General features: G+C 40.1%; 2 protein-coding genes across 2 annotated transcripts in view; one reads left to right on the plus strand and one right to left on the minus strand.

Annotated features, from left to right (window-relative positions):
* Positions 1–2,575: 2,575 nt before the first annotated feature.
* LOC148045156 (thiosulfate sulfurtransferase/rhodanese-like domain-containing protein 3) lies at positions 2,576–7,506 on the minus strand. The gene is made up of 4 exons (XM_087718722.1): positions 7,290–7,506; positions 5,823–5,996; positions 5,234–5,393; positions 2,576–3,651 (listed from the first exon to the last, which is right to left on the minus strand). The coding sequence occupies exons 1-4, from the start codon at positions 7,468–7,470 to the stop codon at positions 3,588–3,590; spliced, it is 579 nt and encodes a 192-aa protein (XP_087574848.1). The 5' UTR covers positions 7,471–7,506; the 3' UTR covers positions 2,576–3,587.
* Positions 7,507–11,733: 4,227 nt separating this feature from the next.
* The window catches only part of USP45 (ubiquitin specific peptidase 45), a 54,728-nt gene continuing 45,044 nt past the window's right edge, over positions 11,734–21,417 (plus strand). The window contains exon 1 of the mRNA XM_087718723.1: positions 11,734–11,817. The gene's annotated coding sequence lies outside the window, so the exon portion shown is untranslated. The remainder of the gene's footprint in view (positions 11,818–21,417) is intronic.

Below are 21,417 nucleotides of genomic sequence, written 5' to 3' on the forward strand. Positions count from 1 at the left end.
GGATCGCTGCGCTGCCACCCAAAAATACCGTTACAGCGATCTCTGCAGAGCCCACTTCACCTGCCCCTTCTCAGGCTGTTTCCGGTGGCAGAGATCGCAGTAACAGCGTTTTGGGAAGGAAGCAAAGCGATCAAAGGAGCTTGATTGTATCCAATTCCAGGTTTTTAATTTCCCAATCTAGCGCCCTTAGAAAAGCCTTTGTGGAGAGGACTGTTCCTCTTTTCTTCCTCCACCCACACCTCCCATCTGCCTGGATCTGTCATGCAGCAACCAGAAATGGTAGCTGGGAGCCTGGCACCTGCTTTTGCACCGAGACTAAGGGTTGTGAAGAGGGCTGTGAACAAGCCCGTTTTTTCAAGGAGGCAGCCTGGCCAGGTTGTATTCTTTGGGCTTCCCTTCTGCCACTCAGGCACCACCATGAGGAACCGTTAATCCAAGTGGAAGGGATCCCCACCCCTCCTCGCCCAATGGGCCATTCCCGGTCAAGCGTAGCAGCAGCTGTTCAGCAGCTCCCCCATGTCTTTCTCTCCTCACTGAAGAGAAGAAGCAAGCCGACTGCCGCTCCTTCGGCAAAGCAGCTCTGCGTGGTTGCCAGTCAGAGGGAAGGGGGGAAAAAATAAAGCGCAGAGAGATATGTTTAGTCCTGCCCTGCCATGGAGAGGGGTAGAGAAAAGCAGATTTGAGATTGATAAAAGCTTTACCCTTTAGGATGATCAAGCCCCCACACATCATGTTTTGCCCTCCCAGGACGACTTTGCAGGCCTCCCAAACTCTCTGCAGGCCTCAGTTTTCAGAGGGTTTGGGAAGCCTGCAGAATGCTTCGGGGGACCGGGGAGGGCAAAAATGTTTTTTTTTAAATTTACCTCTTTAAAATCTTGGTGCGTCTTATACTCCGGTGTGTCTTATACTCTGAAAAATATGTTACATGCCAGAGGATGTTTTAAGAATGCACTGCTGTAGTAAATGCCTCAGGGAAAAGGGGGGAAAAATCCTTCAAATGTATACAATGTTGCATTCCTCATCCGAAATTTAAGGAGATACTCTACAATACCTGACGTTTGCTAGAGGAAATCCAGGATACCCCCAAAGTGCAATATATATAATGAAAACTGTGGCTGTTTTAGGAAAGATGTGCTGTTAAGTCCTTGACAAATTTTGCAATTCAATCAAGTAAATCTAACCTATTTGAGGTTATAATGGAGAATATGTTCTGCTTTCCCTGTTACTAGGAATGGCTTGTCTCTTGAGAAAACAGAAGCATTTGAGGCTATGATTCCATAATAAAATATAATAAATTACTGTACAAATTAATACAAGAATCATTCAAAGAAAATATGTCCTCTTTTTTAAACTCAAGGGCCATATGCGTATTCAGACTTCTCTACTTAGTCGCGAGTCCTGAAATCTTCATGGACTATTTGTTTGGGACCCTAAAATGAGTTAACAGTAGCCTCTCTTTCAGGCTAAAGTAGCTCCCCCAACATGATGCCTTCTGGCTGTATTAGATTTCAGTTGCCTTCAGGCCAGCTAACATGGCCATGTTAGTGGAGGATTAGGGAGATTACAAAGTACAACACATAGTGAAGATGCCAGTTGGGAAAGGCTGCTTTAAGATGCCTTTCACCCAAGGGAGCATTATTCTGCCACGATACAAACAAAGGAACATTGGCTGAAAGATGGTGCTTGTTCTAAAACTTGATCTAAAAGCAGCAGTGCCTGCCTCAAACGTATTTTTCAGAGTATAAGATGCACCTTTTTCCCTCAAAAAATGGGTGAAAATCTGGATGCGTCTTATACTCTGAATACAGCATTTTTGGCCTCCGAAAAATCCACACCCTTTGCAAAAATGGCTGTGCATAGCCTTTAGGAGGCTTTCAGAGTGCTCCTGGGGGCTATGGAGGGCAAAAATGAGTGAAAAATAGGCAGTTTTTGCTCATTTTTGCCCCCCCCCAGCCCCAAGAGCACTATATAAGCTTCCTAAAGGCTATGCATGTCATTTTTGATGAAAAATGGCCCGCTTTTTGCTCATGTTTGACCCCACCAGTCCCCAAGAGCACTCTATAAGCCTCCTAAAGGCTATGCATGCCCTTCCTTTGACCAAAAAAAGAGGCCTGTTTTCGTGAAAAACGGGCCTTTTTAGGGAGGTCTGCAGAGTGCAAAAACTTTTTTTAATTTGCCTCTTCAAAATCTTGGCGGGTCTTATACTCCAAAAAATACGGTACTTGATATGTCACTGAATTAAGGATAACCAAAGTGTTTTTGTATGCAAACGCTTGGGCTCTCTGCACTTAAGTGTTGGAAGTTATTTTTTTACAGAGTGTTTGGATACTGAGTTACAAAAACAATTGTGAGGAATTTTTTTTTTTTTTAGCTTTTTCATGTTCCCTTTTTAGTTTGGCCAATTTTGTTGAGGCTGGTCATGTTGTCCCACATATTTACTAACAGAATTGGTTGAGACACCACATGTGTTGTGCTTTGGAAATTACTTTGTTAACTTAAGGATTTTAACTTTATTTCTAATATGGACTAACTGCATAGGAATAAACTGCATAGGAATAAAACACTGGAAATTAACAACATTGACTATTTTATTTCAGAACCATAAGCAGTAATTCTTACAAGTTCTGCATTAGTACAAGTACACATAATGCATTTTTAAAAATTATTAAAAAATTAAAATATTTCTCTGGAGTGCCTTATCACAAGTTGCAACTAATGTGTTTGCCTTTTTTCTCTTTGGCTATGAGAAGATAAACATACACCAGAAGTTGGGAGAGCCAACTTCAAATGAGTTAACAAAATTTTACCAGTTTCATTATCTTAACATGGGATTAGAATGGTCCTCATACCATTCAGCATATAGCGCATTGTACTGGAAATCCAAAGTTTTCATCTTATGTAATCTCTCAGCAATTTTCCAGAAGTTGTTCATGTAGAAATAGATTGTGTCCCTAATTTAAAAGTTGCATATGGAAACCTTATCACAGAAACAATACGTAGGTCTCTAATCATTTCCCTCTGCATATACAAAAATAAAATTTCTTCATAATATTTCTGCAAATATTTAATATCTAGAGATAGTTGAAAGTCAAGAACAACAAGATGAACTAAGGCTTAATTCCTGAATATGAAGTTGAAAGAAAAATACACGTCCTTTCTATTACCTGGCTAAACATTTTAATGCCATTTTCCCAAGGGCTTAACATTTTTATAGTACATTTTTGTTTCATTTCCAAAGATACACATAGTTTCTCATGTGATGGGCAGCTATATAAATTTTGATTAATAAATAGCTACAATTTAATTCCACTTTATATTACTTAAATATTATTTATTACTAAATATATTGCAATGATCAATTGTCTATTTCTTAAATCTATTTCAATTAGTTTTTAAAATGTAAACAAAAATTTCCATGTTAACCAGGCCAAACATTTGAAGCGTATCTCAGCTTTTTTTCTTTGTTGGCAAAATAGCCATGTCTTAATACGCCTAGATGCCTTTTATATCTTGATGCACTTTATTAAATAGAATTAGCTGTCACCCTCTCTTCATTTTCAGAATACCTAGTTTGTGTATTCTAGATATCATTTCTTCTTTGAAGATTCATGCTCCAGCCATTCCTTGTAGCCACCAGGAAAATGCTGAACTCTGAAAGCACACAAGACAGCTTCTGTAACACTTCTTATTGCACAAACCACTTTCAGGATCATTATCTTCTTAAGAGTAAGGTGACTAGAGATGTGGGAGAAACATTCTGGCATAATAATTTTATTTTATACCATGTAAGGGAACAAAAAAACCCATGCATAATTACTCTTCCTCAAAACGTAAACAATGTTTAGTAGAGATAAAGTAGTGAGAAAGTTTGAATCATACTAGTTAAATGCTTTTGGAAATCAGCCACATAATAAAGTAATTTTGAATAATAGCAAATATAAGGATGTAGAATAAAATGCTTCTTTACTTGTTTTTAAATGAGATATTCTTAGTACTTGGTCACTCTATTCTATTTTGGATATTTATGCTAGGATTTTTAAATAGATTTTGGCTTAGAATACTTTAATCCAAACGTAGAATTTCACAGGGTACAACCATTTTCTCATAGTACTTCTAAGTTTGTTCTTTTTTTTTAAATTGGCTAAGTAAAAAGCTGAATAATGACACCCTCTTTTAATTGTGGGGTAAGAATAATATAGAAGCAGTGTATTTCAATTTAAAAATGGATTAATATTCCTTAAAATATCTTAAACCCAACTGGAAAAGGGGAAGCCTATAATAGAAAATAAAAGTGATGCAAATGTGAGTCTTGCCACAAGGTTTTAAATACTGAATTACCTTTGTCCTGAATAAAATACCCCGTTTTCCCAAAAATAAGACCCCTGGATAATTAGCCCAATTGGGCTTTTGAATGCATGCGCTAAAATAAGCCTTCCCCGAAAATAAGCCCTCACTGAAAATATTGTAACACAGCAGCAGCCCTGAGGTGATCATATTCGCTGCCTCCTGCACCTTTAAAATAAGGCCTAGTGTTTATTTCTGATGGAGGGGGTTCAAAAGAAAATAAGACACTGTCTTATTTTTGGCGAAACACGGTACATGATGGCACTGTTTTTCCTTCTACAATCATATTTGGGGGGGGGCAGGAATAAGAAAATTTCTGTAGAATCAAATGTTTTGAATGCAAGTTAGTGTTTGTTGGGGAAAAAATGATCTCTTAATTGATTTAGAACATCCATAGTACATTTTTTCTTAGTTTTAGATTTTCAGATTTAGATTTAGATTTTTACTTTATTTGTATGCCGCCCTTTTCCCTGAGGGGACTCAGGGCGGCTCACAATTCAAGGGAGGGGAGAACAGACAAGTTACAAACATGAAAAACCATACACCGTTAAAAAGCACAACAGTCATACCATTCGAGTGGGGTTGCAAGTCTTTAGCCCCAGGCCTGTCGGAACAGCCAGCTTTTAAGGGCTATGCGGAAGGCCTGGAGGGTGGTGAGGGTGGTGAGATGAGTTATTCAGAAACTGTTAGCTGCTATTTATTGGATCAATCCTATCCATTGCATTTTAGGAGCAAAATACTTAAGAATAAACACTTTCCCCATGACTTGTATTTCTCCTTTTAAGTCCAGAATATTTAGAAATCAAATTAGAAACAGCTCATTTTCAATAAAACTACACCAATTTATTTATATATATATATACACCTTTCCTAATTGCTTTATGCTTACCTGCTAAAACCCAATGATTTTGCAACAGCTATAGCCTGTTTACTTCTCACTCCAGCAAGACAGGAAAACATTACATGATCTGATTTAGAAGGCATATCTTGATCGTATTTCTCTTTGAAATGTTCTGAGTCCATTTGTAAAGCTTTCAAAACTTCCCCCACTGTAAAAAATAAACAATCTCCATTGATTTAATTGGTCTTTTTATGATGATCCATTGGCGGGAGTGCCATTTTCATGCTAAGCATAAAATTGAGTCACTAAATAGGGATCCCATGTGCCACAATGGCATGCGCACATGCGCGCGCGCACACACACAGACAGAATTACATCACAATGCAAATCTTGCCCTTTTCTATTTGTATCCCAATGCTGGACACAAGTACGCAAGTGACAGGACCTGTGTAGTGATGTATGTTTTGTTGCCCATTTTGTTTTACCTCGACTTCTCTGGATGATAACAGTTGGCCTGCTGCACAAATCCAAGTCCAGAAAGTACTGCACATAAGATAATTTCATGTTTCCCCCCCTTATATACAATGAACTGGACTTTTGTTTTTCCCCTGCTGTAAATCACCCAGCAGCAACTTACATGGAATATGGATTGAGCCAGGAATTTTTCCATGCTCTGCAATTTCCCATTTTTCTCTAACATCAATAAGCCGGATGGCCTTTGATTTCAACAAATCTTTGAGCTGTTGATAGGAGACATTGTGATCCTCAGCTGTGGAAAAGTGGCAAACAATTTGTCTCCTGGTTTTTGGAACTATAAAATAAGAAAAGAAAAAAGTTAACAATAATATTACAGATTCTGACATGATTAATCAAAGCACTAATTTGCTTCTAAGTGCTGCTGGGCAACAACACCAGCTAGATAATCAATGAATTGACCAAGCACTTAAATGGACAAGCAGAGTCCAGACATGCTGTCTGTATATTTACCCCAGAGGAGTTTTCCAGATTTGTGATTTTTTTTTTTTTTGTGATTTTATTGAGATTTGTAGGCCGCCCAGATCACATGAATTTCATATATTATTCCTTTACTCTGCTCAAAGGCAGCAACTTAGGATATGTTTTACAATAGAAAAACTGTGTCGGCTTAATCCATGAAACTAAAGTATCAAACCACATGTTGGTTGAATAAGACAGACTGGTTCCTATTCTATTTTAATCAATTTGGTTTGATTTTGGCTTAATCTTTGTTTATTGTAAACCGTGGTTTTTGCTTTAGCAAACTATGGGAACATAGTGGAGTCATAAATCAGAGGAAATCATTCCAATTCTCTTAGAAAAGTCTTTGACTTTTTTTTATAAAACAAAGAATACCAATTTTTATGACTGCTTTGTCAGACCATTTTGTCAGACTTATACCATTTGGGGAGCTAAATACATTAACTTTTGTATTATACAACAATTCATGGCTTACTTAGCATAATATGAATATTAGGTTGTAGTACTTGTTTCTGTGTATTACTGCAGTTCTTGTGTAATACTCAAAAGTATCTTCTACTATAAGACCACTAGTCAGAACGTAGTGGAGTCATAAACATTCCCATTCTATTAGAAAATTATTTTGACTTTTTTTTTTTAATAAAACAAAGAATACCTACTTTTATGACACCTTTCTCAGACTTATACTATTTGAGAAGCTAAATTAAATAACCTGTGTTTTATACAACAATCTATCTCCATAAGACCGCTAGTAAAAAAAAGAGGAAGAAATTTTACAAATGAGGAAGTCAGGCTGAAAAACAGCAGGGAAACTGCCAAACCCACGAAGGTAACATTGGAATTTGAACCGGACTCCAGTGAACACGCTACTGGAAACTACACGGGGCCTCAGTCTTAAATATGCTCGTTCTGTCTACTTTACACTGATGAAGTTGCTACAGTACTAAAGCAATTGCATTCTTTTAAAAGTTCAGTATTTTTTTTTCCAGGAAGCGGGTACAAACAAGTTAAAGCGTTTGTCCATCACTTAGCAATGAATTTAGTAATCCAGGAAACAAGGGAACGCCCTCCTACACTCCGATTCTCCCAACCTTGCCGGAAATCTTACAGCCTGAAGGGTAAAGGCGAACGATGCCAGCCGCAGATTCAAATCTATGCAGGACGCTCTCACGGTGGCTCCATGTCAGCTGGCTTATCTTTCGTCCACCGCAGCCGCTTAGCCTACTTGCAGCCGGCTGCGTAATTAAACCAAAAGTGAATTGACCCAGCCGTCTGCAACATCCCTGCATGGTTCCTACTGCTGCCGCGCTCTCTTGCCTACCTTACAAGGCCACCGCCCACTTGGGCTGGGCTTCCCGAATATAGTAGGCCACCGATTTGCCTGTCTCCTTGGTTTCGCTTTCCCATGAAGCTGCATCTCAGTGTGAGCAAGAAATGCTAATTGAATGAGAGCAATTTTTGCATCTCATTTGGAAATCAAGGACCCAGAGTATGGAGGAAGAATGGAGAGGGCAATCAAGCACAGTAATCCCACGGTCATTGAGCCAGTTTTTGGTTTTTGGCAGTGTGGGCAGGTGCCAAGTCCTGCTGGAAAATGAAGTCAGCATCCCCATAAAGCTCGTCTGCAGAAGGAAGCATGAAGTGCTGCAAAATCTCCTGGTAGACAGCTGCATTGACCCTGGATTTAATGAAGCACAGTGGACCAACATCAGCAGATGACATGGCTCCCCAAGTCAACACAGACTGTGGAAACTTCACACTGGACTTCAAGCATCTTGTAGTGTGTGCCTCTGCGTTCTTCCTCCATACTCTGGGTCCTTGGTTTCCAAATGAGATGCAAAAGTTGCTCTCATCAGAAAAGAGGACTTTGGACCACTAAGCAACAGGACTTTGGACCACTGTGCTTCATTAAGACCAGGATCAACGCAGCCGTCTACCAGGAGATTTTAGAACACTTCATGCTTCCTTCTGCAGACGATATTTATGGGGGTGCTGGCTTCATTTTCCAGTTGCCCACACTGCCAAAAGCACCAAAATCTGGTTCAATGACTGTTGGATTACTGTGCTTGATTGGCTAGCAAACTCACCTGACTTGAACCCCATAGAAAACCTATGGGGCATTGCCAAGAGAAAGATGAGAGGCATGAGACCGAACAATGCAGAAGAGTTGAAGGCCGCTATTGAAGCATCCTGGTCTTCCATAACACCTCAGCAGTGCCACAGGCTGATAGCTTCCATGCCACTCCACATTGAGGCAATACTTGCTGCAAAAGGGGCCCAAACCAAGTACTGAGAACATATGCATGCTTATACTTTTCAGATGTCTGATATTGTTCTATGTACAATCCTTGTTTTATTGATTGCATGTAATATTCTAATTTTCTGAGATGGTGGATTTGGGGTTTTCATGAGCTGTAAGCCATAATCATCACAATTATGACAAATCACAGCTTGAACTATCTTGCTTTGCATGTAATGAGTCATCTCATATATTAGTTTCACCTTTTAAGTTGCATTACTGAAATAAATGAACTTTTGCACGACATTCTAATTTTTCGAGTTTCACCTGTATATACTGTAGTTTAGTTGGTATAACAGCTACCTAATCTGGGTTGCAACAGTTCAGGTGACCAGGAAATGGAGACAAGGACACGGAATACTCAAACTCTCTGCCAAAATCTGATAAGATACTGTAGGAAGTTAGCACCCATCCCTCTCCTAGAAGAATGAAATATCTTAGAAAATATTGAAAAGGCAGAATATTATATTTCCCCGGATAAGAAATGGAGAAACAAGTTTTTAGGCGGGAGACAGACTCACTCTTAATAGCCCCATCTTTCTCAATGGGCCATTAGGGGTCCTGAGCTAGTTTACTCTGCATAACAAAGATAGGATTAGTTTTCTACAGAAACTCACCACATGGCATTTTGAAACTCAACCAAGCTTGGGACTCAAAACACAGCCTCCCCTGCATGGCACATGGGAGTCTGACAACCAATCAGAATACAATTCTTACACAGAAACAGGAAACAGTGAGGTGGGGCCGAACAGAGTATAAAAAACCCAGCAAGCCCCTTCTTCCTCTCTTCTTCTTCACTCAACACCTTGAAGCATGTGATCACCTTTTTTCCCAGGACCTCAAGCCATGTGGTCCTGTCCACCATTAAACCATCTTTCCAAACAGCCTCCATGTTTCCAGTGTCTTTTTCCCACTTGGAGCTGAATCCAGAAGGACATTTCTCCCAACAATATTTTAACTGGAAAATGAATATGATTTGGAAAACAATCCAATACAGGAATCAAAGGCTGATTTCACAAGAGGCCATAATGTGGCTTTTTTGGATCTGTGTGATTCCAGACATCTTGCAATGCACACACAGCCCTCCCAGGTCCAGGAATTAGTAAAGATCCTTTGTTTTCTGCTAAGTATATTTAAGAAAGCATTCCATGTAATTTGATATATTGTCTATAGAAAATAAATACTAGCTGACCTAAATAAAGCTCTGAAAAAATCAATAGTATTATCTTTAGTATTAGTATTACACTATATAATCTAGAGTTTACTTTTATTAACTGACCTGTGATCATAAGCTTTTATGGAAAGGTTTGGATACTGCAAAATTCCTGCTATACCTAGGGAAAATATCACCCACGTTCATACAATATGTATTCATAACACTATTTAACAAACCTTAACTAGTCAAAGATTTCAAATTTCATTAAGCTTTATAAATATATTAGTAGGTTAAGATTCGGTTAGTACCTCTTGACTGGTTTAAGGAATATTTCAATATTTGGGCACCCATGTATCTACTACTACCAGTGAGATCCAGACTGACCTTTGTGCAATAGCATTAACAAGGTTTCTTCTAGAAAAATATTTCAATTGCATTGATCTAGCACAGGGATATCAAATTCATAGCCCATGGGCCGGATGTGTCACTCACTGGCCACGCCCACTCCCAGTTTAGCAAAGGGGGGGGGAAGTCACAATCACCTGACATGACGTGAGTTTGACACCTCTGCGAAAGATCAATTTTCATAATAAAGCGGGAATTAATTCATATTGCTCTGTAGTTTCTTTATCAAGTGATCGTGACCATTTTTAAACACTGTTGCACCCACCTTTCATCCCTCCCTCCCTGTGCGGATGGATGGACATATGTATGTATGTATGTATGTATGTATGTATGTATGTATGTGTGTGTGTATATATATATATTCATAATACTATGAAAGTATTTTCACAGCTGTCTGTATGTCATATGTTTACTTTAGATTTCTATATGCAAGACGTATTACTGTTTAAAACTAGTCATCTCGTGATAATTATTTAGTAACAGTAAAGCATTTCATAACTTCTTGTGCAACAGTGACTTACTGTGATTTACATAAATATTGTTACATTGAAACATTTGCAACCTGATTTTAACAAAATTGTTTACAGAAATAAAATATTTAGAATAGAATCTAAATTGGTGAACTTGTACAAACAAGAAGCACCTTTAAAATAAACATAACACTAATTTTATTTTTTTAACTTTGCTTTAAATAAAGCAAAGTCAACCATATTTCTAAATGGGAAGCATGATAAATCTAAGTAGGCATACAAACTGGTTCTCTAGTTGCTGGCTGTCAACTTGGCCATATGGTAACCTTTTTCTATACCAGTTTCAAAATGGAAATATATTCATTTAAGATACGATTATCAATGGCACCTAGTCATGATGAGGGTTCTTCCAGGGTCAGAGGCAGTACCTGAATGCCAATCACAAATGATGAACTTTGGGCTTTTTAGAGCATCTGACTGGCCACTGTATCAATGACACAATAAATTAGACAGGCATACAATTTAACCCAGGATAGCTCTTAAATTCAGCGCTTTCCTACATGTATAGTTTTGTTAACACTTGAAGAGGGATGCTGGCAGATATCAAAGGCTTATTTCCTTCTTTACAAGCAGGATGGAAAGGAAAAGAGAGAGATAAAAAGAAAAGTTGGTCTCCCCTATTTTCACCTGTCACACTCTCTGCTCTATGAGGTGGGTGGGAAGGAGAGGGGAGCTTGCCCTTCCTGAGACAGATAGACAGACAACGTGACCTGCAGATCAGCTTCCTACATTTCTCTTGGATATTGCCAAGGAAGGGGGGGGAGGCAGGGCCGTGGAAAATCATGAAACAAAATCAAACTTATGCATTAAAAAAATCAGTCCGGGGGTGGGTTTTTTTCCCATCTGCAAAACGTGGAGGTGGCTGCGATGCCACCCACAGATTAAAGGCGCCTTCTCTCTTCTTCGGAAGCCCGTTTGGGCATGAAAGTTGGGACGACGCATTGCGCCCGGAGATCGGATTTCTGCTAGAGCCAGCGGAGACCTCGATCGGATCCTCCAATACTTGGGAATTGAAGGGCAAATAGCCCCTGACCCTTACGCGCCTAGTAGCTGTTTAAGCGCCGTTCGGCCAAGCAGCGAGCTCCAGCCGGACCGCAGCTGTGGGTGTGCGAAACGGGGACGGGACATCACCCTGCCGGGCGGCAAGGGAAGGTATCCTGCTGGCAGGAGGTCCGCTTCCTGCTCCTCCTCTTTCGGCTGTCGTTTTAACCGGCTGCCTCTCTGGGCGAAGCAGAAGCTCAGCGCGGTGAGTAGGAAAGGAGAATAAGAGGTTGGGGGCCGGCCGAGCCGGGGAATCCCCGGGAATGTCGCCCGCCGGTGGGTTGCCTCGCTGCGGGCAGGGGACTGTGAAGGCTCGCTCGACTTCTCCGGAAGGGGGAAAATTGCCTTTTGGCGGGCCTTCCTAGCCGCCTTTCCTGACCTCTAGTAGTCGTAGCAGCACGTCGCCCGGGTCTTCCACTCCTCCGTCTTCAAAGCTGGGGGCGGAGATGGGCTGGCGAATGACGGAGTCGCCCCCGAGACGAGGTTTCCTTCTTTCTTTGGTTGGGAGGTCGGTGGCCTCCCCCGTGACGCCGGCTAGAACTCTCTCTATCCTTAGCTCTATCGAGGTGCTGCTGCTTTGGAAAAGCCCCGGAGCTGGGAGCTTGCTCAGTCCTTGAGGCCGACCGTAGCCCCTCCCCGTTTTGTTAAGTGCTAGTGAGATTTGTGTTGAAGGCCTGGATTGTAAGGGTTTGGGGGGGGGGGGAGCGGGGAGGGAGGAAGGAAGCCTCGGTGGGTGAAACGGTGTTTTCTGGTGTGTGTGTGTGTGTATACATACACATACATACATATATATGAATCACACACCACACAAAATAAGCCCTCCCCCAAATATTGCAACATAGCAGCAGTCATGAGGTGACCATGCTCGCTGCCTCTAGCACTTCAAAAATAATAATAAGACCTTCCCAAAAATAAGGCCAAGCCCTTCTTTCGGAGGGGGGGAGAAAATAAGACCCTGTCTTATATTTGAGGAAACATGGTAAGTGTGTCTCACCGGCATTGACTTCTTAACCAATGATGTGCAGGTTTATATTGTGGTGTGGCCTCTAAAAATGTGGAAAGCACTGTTTTCGTAGGCAACATAAGGCCTTGGCAATCTAATGTTCCCCCTTGACAACTGCATGCTGGCTCTGCATCATATTCCAGCAACTATATTCCTAAGGGTTTTCTTAGGAAATTTGAGACGGAACCAAATTGCGCAAATTTTTATTTTGTTTGTCCCTTTCTTTAAGGAATATATGAATTATATGAACAATCTACTGGGAGAGATCTGTATCATAATCTTTGATTATATGAACAATCTACTGGGCCATAGTCTTTAAGAAGGAAATGCATGCTGTGTCCATTGGCTGTTTATCCGCTAAGCAGTGTCTTCAAAATATTCTCTCACTCTTACTTTCTTAAACCTGCCAGGCCTCTGCAATATGTTTTGATACACCCACTGATGGCTGCTCCAAGTAGCAGTAGCGGAAAAACAGCCTTCCAGAGAAATACCAATCAGAGTATCTTTGATTTAGACAGCTGTTACAGATTTGTAAGCTGACTTGTCTGATTATGTGGCCTACTGCTGCTATGCGGTAGGTAAAGTCCCAAAGCTGCTTTTTCAAAAGGCAACTAGACTTTTTTGGTTTTTCCCTAACCCTAACCCTAACCCTTTCACTTCAGCTCTGGCTGGATGGTGGGAAGGATTTACACTCTTTATACAAGGCAGGCCTTCCTAGGAGTATAAATCCTTCCATTTTCCACCATCCAGCGAGAGCTGAAGAAGCTTCTGGGATGAGAAGTGAAACGTCTTCAAAGAAAAACCAGAAAGTCCTGAAAAAGCACCTTTAGGACAACCATGACCCGGATGACTGAGAATCTCCATAGACATGTAGATAAAGTTAGGTGGTGAAAATTATTATAATCTTCTAGGTACCGTATTTTTCAGAGTATAAGACACACCTTTTTCCCTCAAAAAAGAGGCTGAAAATCTGGGTGTGTCTTATACACTGAATACAGCATTTTTTGCCTCTCGAAACCCTGCCCCCTTCACCAAAATGACCGTATATAGCCTTTAGAAGGCTTCCAGAATGCTCCTGGGGCCTGGGGAGGGCAGAAGTGAGTGAAAAATGGGCCGTTTTTTGCTCATTTTTGCCCACAGGAGCACTTTACAAGCCTCTTAAAGGCTATTCATGCCCTTTTTTTTTGAAGAAAATGGGCCTGTTTTGCCAAATAAAAGGCCATTTTTGGGAGGTCTGCAGAATGCAAAACCTTTTTTTTAAATTTGCCTCTTCAAAATCTTGGTGTGTCTTATACTCCAAAAATACGGTACTTCTCAACTTACAACCATTTGTTTAGTGGCCATTGGAAGTTATTGTGGCACTGAACAAAGTGACTTACAGCTGTTCCTCATATGTCTGTCACAACATCCCCATCTTGTGGTCAAAATTCGGGGGGCTTGTCAGCAGGCATATTTATGATGGTTGCAGTGCTCTGGGGTCATGTGATCACTATTTGCAATCTTCCCAGCTGGCTTCTTATAAGCAAAGTCAATGGAGAAGTCCAGACTGGCTTAATGACCACATGATTCACTTAACAACTGCACTGATTCTCTTAACCATGGCAAAAAAACATTGTAAAATTGGGTGTGATTCACTTAATAACTGCCTTGCTTAGCAACAGAAGTTCTGGTCTCAGTTATGGTCATAAATTGAGGACTACCTGTATTTATTGGATAAGCTGCCAACTGATAAAAAGTTAAAGAGGATATAAGAACTCAAAACATATCTGGAGAAATAGCTCCAGAATGTGCTTGTTAGTATTTTCCTCCCCCCCCCCCCAGTCATTGGGGAGTATCTGTTTATCCAGAATTTCAGCTGTAATTCTTGTAGTTAATTATTAAATGAGAGGTTTGTTCCTGTGATTCATGGATGGCTTTGTGTTCTAATAAAAAGTGTAGTGTATATAGCTAAACATTAGTTTGGGGAACATTCTGTGTGATAAAACTATTATGTCATTTCATATAAAGCATGATTTACCCTCAACTACCCCCACCCCAAATCCAGGCAGATCACCGTAAAACCAGTTTCCATCTGGAAGAAAAAAGTGGCAAAAATATGTACAGAACGTTCCATACTAAACTAGGGTACATGGGACTAAAAAGCAAAGAAACATTCAGCTCATAGGCAAAATACATGCTTCATTCCCTCACATTTCTTATGCCACAGGATGATAGATCACTTTATAGCATATATTTTTAAAATTCTTCCAAAGTTAAAAAAAAATAAGTTGGGGGAGGAATGAGAAAGCCTGATAAACTGCAAAAGAACACTCTATTTTCGGTGAGAACATATTGGATATTCTAGAGATAAATTGATATGCTACAATGTGGCACCCACTTCCCTTGAAGTAAAATGACACTTCATTACAAGTTAATTATGTGCAGTGTGACAGATCTGCAGTGATTGAATGAAATACTTCAAAATCTGGGTGCCAGATACTGAAATCTTTTAAAGATCTCTCTGGTAGCAAAGTAGAGGCAAGATTGCAACACAATGGCTTGTGTTTTATAGACTTGAGACATTTCTTTATAATGTGATTGACTTGTAAACATTTTGTCATATTTCTTTAGGAACTAATTCAAAGCTGGTATTCTGTAGTTATGTTTCCCCTTAAGTTCTGTAGCAGCATACCCTCTGCCTCTTGGGGTTAGCTGGTAATGTCCAAAGTAGAGCAATATATCATCATTGAACATTGAGAGTGATGTGTGTCACAAAGAACAAAGTAGGACAGCTTGTTTTATAGAGAAAAATCCCCCGAACTCTGATAACAATATTCTACTCTTGGCAATCACAAACTCCCTGGGAAGCAGAATGTTCATTATGTTGACATCTTACTTTCTTGTCAAACATTGTGCATTCCCTGTCAAGCTGTAGCAACACATATCTGAACTGATTATTTCTAGACACTGTGGCTCTTCTGACATCGATAGCCAGCATGCAATGTTTTGCCCTTATTAATTCTGTGCTTGAATATAGTTGTGATTATATTAATTAAATGATAGTGAACCTGTTAATGTTTATTCTAATTCTGAATTAAATGGTTTCACCATAATTGTCAACTTTGAATTGTTTAGTTTATATTGTCATTGCACCTCGTACAATGAAATTAAATGCCATTTTCAGTGTACATTATAACTATACAAATAAAACACAAACACACATCCTTCACATTCTATACAATTGAATTGAAAACCTGATATTGCATTAGTATTGCACTATACAATAGAATTCAATATGGTTACTGCCCTGGGATAGAAGCTGTTTTTCAGCCTATTTCTGTTTGTTTTTATTATCCTGTACCAGATGGTAAAAGTTAAAAAAGGATGAGATGGAGCTTTAAGAATGTTTTGAACTTTCTTAAGGCAGCGGCAGCTATAAAGCTCTTCCAAAGAAGGGAAAGGGCAACCAATGATGTTAACCCTCTGGAGTGCTGTCCGATCTGCCACTGTGCAATTGGCAAACCATACACAGATGCAGTAAGTTAAAATATTCTCTATGGTGCAGGGTAGAAGGTCACCAGCAGTTTTTCATCCAGTTGTTCAGCAACCAGTGAGTATGGAACATAAGCAAAGCTAAAAAATAATAATTCTATATCAGTCAGGGAAGATTTAATTGGTACAGGAAACTATTATAGAATGGGATCTATCTATCCTGGATAGTTTTATCATAGCAATAGTAGCACTTAGACTTACATACCGCTTCACAGTGCTTTATAGGCATCTCTAAGCAGTTTGCAGAGTCAGCATATTGCCCCCAACAATCTGAGTCCTCATTTTACTGACCTTGGAAGGATAGAAGGCTGAGTCCACCTTGAACCAGTGAGGATCGAACTGCTGGCAGTCAGCATAATTAGCTTGCAATCTAACCACTGCATGACTGTGAATCATCAATCACCACCACCACCACCACCATTTCTGTATGAGTTAATGTATACACTATTTTGGTACCTGAAGTGAATTCAGCACCCGAGGCAGACACATCTAAATGCTATTCATTTGCTCTACATCAGCTCTTGATACACTATATTGCCGAAAGTATTCGCTCACCCATTCAAATAATCAGAATCAGGTGTTCCAATCACTTCCATGGCCATGGGTATATAAAATTAAGTGCCTAGGCATTCAGACTGTTTTTACAAACATTTGTGAAAGAATGGGTTGCTCTCAGGAGCTCAATGATTTCCAGCGTGGAACTGTGATAGGATGCCACCTGTGCAACAAATCCAGTCGTGAAATTTCCTCGCTCCTAAATATTCCACAGTCAACTGTCAGCTCTATTATAAGAATGTGGAAGTGTTTGGAAACGACATCAACTCAGCCACGAAGTGGTAGGCCACGTAAACTGACGGAGCGGGGTCAGCGAATGCTGAGGCGCATAGTGCAAAGAGGTTGCCAACTTTCTACAGAGTCAATCGCTACAGACCTCCAAACGTCATGTGGCCTTCAGATTAGCTCAAGAACAGTATGCAGAGAGCTTCATGGAATGGGTTCCCATGGCTGAGCAGCTGCATCCAAGCCATACATCACCAAGTGCAATGCAAAGCATGGGATGCAGTGGTGTAAAGCATGCCGCCACTGGACTCTAGAGCAGTGGAGACGTGCTCTCGGAAGTGACGAATTGCACTTCTCCATCTGGCAATCTGATGGACGAGTCTGGGTTTGGCAGTTGCCAGGAGAACGGTATCTGTCTGATTGCATTGTGGCAAGTGTAAAGTTTGGTGGAGTGGGAATTATGGTGTGGGGTTGTTTTTCAGGAGCTGGGCTTGGCCCCTTAGTTCCAGTGAAAGGAACTCTGAATCCTTCAGCATACCAAGACATTTTGGACAATTCCATGCTCCCAACTTTGTGGCCCCTTCCTCTTCCAACATGACTGTGCATCAGTGCACAAAGCAAGGTCCATAAAGACATGGATGGCAGAGTCTGGTGTGGATGAACTTGACTGGCCTGCACAGAGTCCTGACCTCAACCCAATAAAACACCTTTGGGATGAATTAGAGGGGAGACTGAGAACCAGGCGTTCTCGTCCAACATCAGTGTGTGATCTCACAAATGCGCTTCTGGAAGAATGGTCAAAAATTCCCATAAACACACTCCTAAACCTTGTGGACAGCCTTCCCAGAAGAGTTGAAGCTGTTATAGCTGCAACAGGTGGACAGACGGCATATTGAACCCTATGGATTAGGAATGGGATGTCACTTACAATAAGTTCATATGCAAGTAAAGGCAGGTGAGCGAATACTTTTGGCAATATAGTGTAGTTGCTGATGCGAAGGATGAAAAGGATGGTTGAATCAGTCCTGCCGCAACATGCCCATTGAATCCTAATTCATCATGGTTAATGATAGGGAACAGTATTCGGTTAAGTGAGTGGTGGTGGAGGAGTGGTTTTCATTTTTGATATGTTAAGACTAAAAAAGACATTCTTCGTTAATATTTTTGTTTGTTGATGAGGATTGAACATTTTGCCTTCATTTCTCAGTAGTTTGTCATGAGTTTAGCAGTGAAGTTTGGGAGGCTGTAGAAGAGGATTCAGGGATTGGTTCCTGTTTGTCCTGAATCTCATTTCTCAGACTTTTGTATCTTCTGGGTATCTGAATGGATTAGGCATGTGCAACCTGCCAGCACCTCTGCCTTGTGGCAACCATGAAACCTCAAAGATGGCCTCAGCCTGGTTTGCTTCAGGGTTGACACCTTGTTGATCTCTCTAGGAATTCTTCACTGATGCTGTTTCTACTGTTCCTATCTTTTAACATGCACATAAAGTTTAAAAAGTTAGTTGCATATCTAGCATCTGTGTGCTGAGTGAAATCTCTGTAGAGCTTTACAAGATAATTTCAGTGGTGGAATAGGCTACCTTTTAAAAACTCCCCCCAAGATGCCATTTATAAGTGGAGCATGCCTCTAGTTTAGACTATCAAGGTTATGGGTTTTGAAGAATTTTGCATGACAGTTACAAATGAAAAGAATGCTTCTGTCATTACTGGTCTGTAGTTCTGGTTCTTTTATTGCTCCAGGAAGCATTTAGTGCTTGCATGCTTGAAAGGATTTCAAAGCTGTCATTGCGATGAAATTTCTGATCTGCTGATTGATGACATTGTTTACTTGCTAGTTATGATAGCAACAGTCCTCACTGTAATTGGATCAGCATTGATCTCACTTGGACATATCTAATGCCATAAAAATGGAACATTTCTGCATACAGCTCCATAAACACAATACTTTATAAACATTTCATTCCTAGCCAAGAGAGGAAGCAACTTTGCTCACCAGGCTTTTTGTCACTGCAATGTAATCTTGTGCTACAATTACTGTAAATTGCATTTGTCACTATGGATGACAGTTTTATTATAATTATTTTTAATATAATAATTAGAGTCAGCATAGCAATGAAGATGGATAGGGATCCTAGGACAATCTTTTTACTCCATTATGATCCATACTGAATAATGCTGATATTGGCTTTGTTACCATCGTTTCGTGTACTAAAGATTTATATAGGAAGCACATTGAGTTTAAGTCATTATTAAGTAAGATTTTTATGTATCAGTTAGTAGAGAAAAAAGTCAAGGAGTATGTGTGCTAAAATATTAAAGTCCAGACAAGGCTGTTTTCCAGTGACTTTGTAGACACAACCTGTGCAATTTTTTTTGGCAACTCTACAGAGGTGGTTTTTGGCTGCTGCCTTCTTAGAGATTATTTCTTTGACTTTGCAAACAAGCTGACAGCTCCAATATTTCTTAGTGATTTCTCATCCAAGTTCTAATCCGATCCAATCCTGTTTAGCATTCTGAAATCAGTTGAAGTTAGATGTTTTGCTGTTACTGGACATGATATAAGCAATTACATATTCTTTTCCTCTCATATACCCACCCTTCAATTCATCCTCCACCACCACCACCCCGCTGCTTAGTTACAGGGTCCACTTACTTGCACTGCACTTGCCTGGATCACAGCAACATGAAGCCTTCAGTGCATGCTCCTGAGATTAGGAATGAGATGAAGATCACCTAAGTGGCTTCAGTGCCCTGCTCCCAGCCCAACAGTTTAATCATTACACTATGATGCTCAGTCTCTCTTTTCTTCTCATATACAACCTATAAAAAATAAATCTTTTTGGTAAATTAGAATCTGTAAAGGCATACGAGAGCTGAAACTGGAGAAGTGTGGGCTGGTAGCTAGATAGTTGTTATAATGATAGGAGCAGAGTTGATACAATAGGTTCCAACCAGTTCTGGAGAACCGATAGCTGAAATTTTGAGTAGTTCAGAGAACTGGTAAATACCACCTCTGACTGGCCCTGCCCACATCTATTCTCTGCCTTCCAAGTCCCAGCTGATCAGGAAGGAATGCGGATTTTACAGTAATCCCCTGTCACACCCACCAAGCCATGCCCACAGAACCGGTAGTAAAAAATTTTTGAATCCCACCCCTGTTTAGGAACCTCTTTCTTTTCTTTTCTTTCAGGAAGAGACATTTTATAGACTTCATACTTGTTTTCCTATGGAGATTTCAGGAAGGAACCTTTTTAGGCATATAATGTTCATTTTGTGTGCATGCAGTCTTCTGATTGATTTTTTTAAATTCATTTTATTCTTGAAATCAAATTTGTTCAAGAACCCAGTATTTTTTTTTCTGACTTCTCTTTGAAACTAGATATTCTCCATGCTTTTTGATGTTGTTCTTTGTATAGGAGAAACTCCTTTTCCATACAATTTCCTCCTATGGAAATTCAAATGTATTTTCTCAGTCTTATGCAAAGGTTAACATTTATAATTATTTTAAGACCTGTCTATTTCGCGGGGTTATTGCTAAGATAAAATAAAGGGCAGAAACAATATATCACCTTGAACACTTTGTAAGAAATATGAAATAAAATGAGTTGAGTTGAATTTCAGAAGTTTTCATTCTGCTGTACATTCTGCCTCCGTGTAGTTGCCCTTCAATGCAGGGTATTAAAAGAGCCAGTTTGATGTAATAATTAAGGCATTGGGCTATATACTGGGGGGGCCATGATTTCTAGTCCTGCCTTAGGCACCAAGCCAGTTGGATGATCTTGGGCCAGTAACTCACTCTCAGCCTTAGGCAATGGCAAATCACTTTCGAAAAATCTTACCAAGAAAACTGCAGGTACTTATCCAGGCAGTCACTAGGAATTAACACTGACTTCAAGGCACACACACAAAATAATAGATATTAAATCTATTTAATATCTACAAGGAGGAGGGCCTTCTCAGCAGTAGCCCCAACCCTTTGGAACGAGCTCCCCGTGGAGATTCGTACCCTCTCCACCGTCCAGGCCTTCCGCATAGCCTTGAAGAACTGGCTCGCCCGTCAGGCCTGGGGATAAGAATCGCTACCCCGCCCGAATGATGAATGGATGTTGCTTATTATTTTATTATATGTTGTTGTCTTAATGTTGTATTCCCCTTTCCCTGGTTTTCTGTGAGCCGCCCTGAGTCCCCTCAGGGAAAAGGGCGGCCTACAAATGCTAATAAACCAAACCAAACCAAACTAAATAAGAGTCACTGAATTATGTTTTCAAATGATACTTGAGCTTAGGTTAGAATGATTCCATTTTGATTTTATTCCAACCATTTCTGGTTGGAATCACTGTTATTATAATTTACTGTCTGTTCTTGGTGTAGCTTATAATAAATATTTGAAATTGCTATGGCAAGTCAAAGAGAAGATTTTGCTAAAAAATCCGAGTTGGTATTTGTGCTAAAATTGGACTCTTTATGTTGCTTTGCATGTTTATAGTTT

Source organism: Thamnophis sirtalis, unplaced genomic scaffold (genome assembly GCF_051295495.1).
Source record: "Thamnophis sirtalis isolate CommonGarterSnake01/CBP01778 unplaced genomic scaffold, rThaSir2_p1.2 scaffold_6, whole genome shotgun sequence".
Lineage (NCBI taxonomy): Eukaryota > Metazoa > Chordata > Lepidosauria > Squamata > Natricidae > Thamnophis > Thamnophis sirtalis.

Bases quoted from the DNA above. Each gene is read 5' to 3' on its own strand.
- LOC148045156 (XM_087718722.1), bottom strand. From the start codon at position 7,470: ATGCAGGGATGTTGCAGACGGCTGGGTCAATTCACTTTTGGTTTAATT. The intron at 5,394-5,822 runs GTAAGTTGCTGC...TATTTTTTACAG, and splicing joins TGGCTCAATCCATATTCCAT to TGGGGGAAGTTTTGAAAGCT. The intron at 3,652-5,233 runs GTAAGCATAAAG...GTGTGCTTTCAG, and splicing joins AAATCATTGGGTTTTAGCAG to AGTTCAGCATTTTCCTGGTG.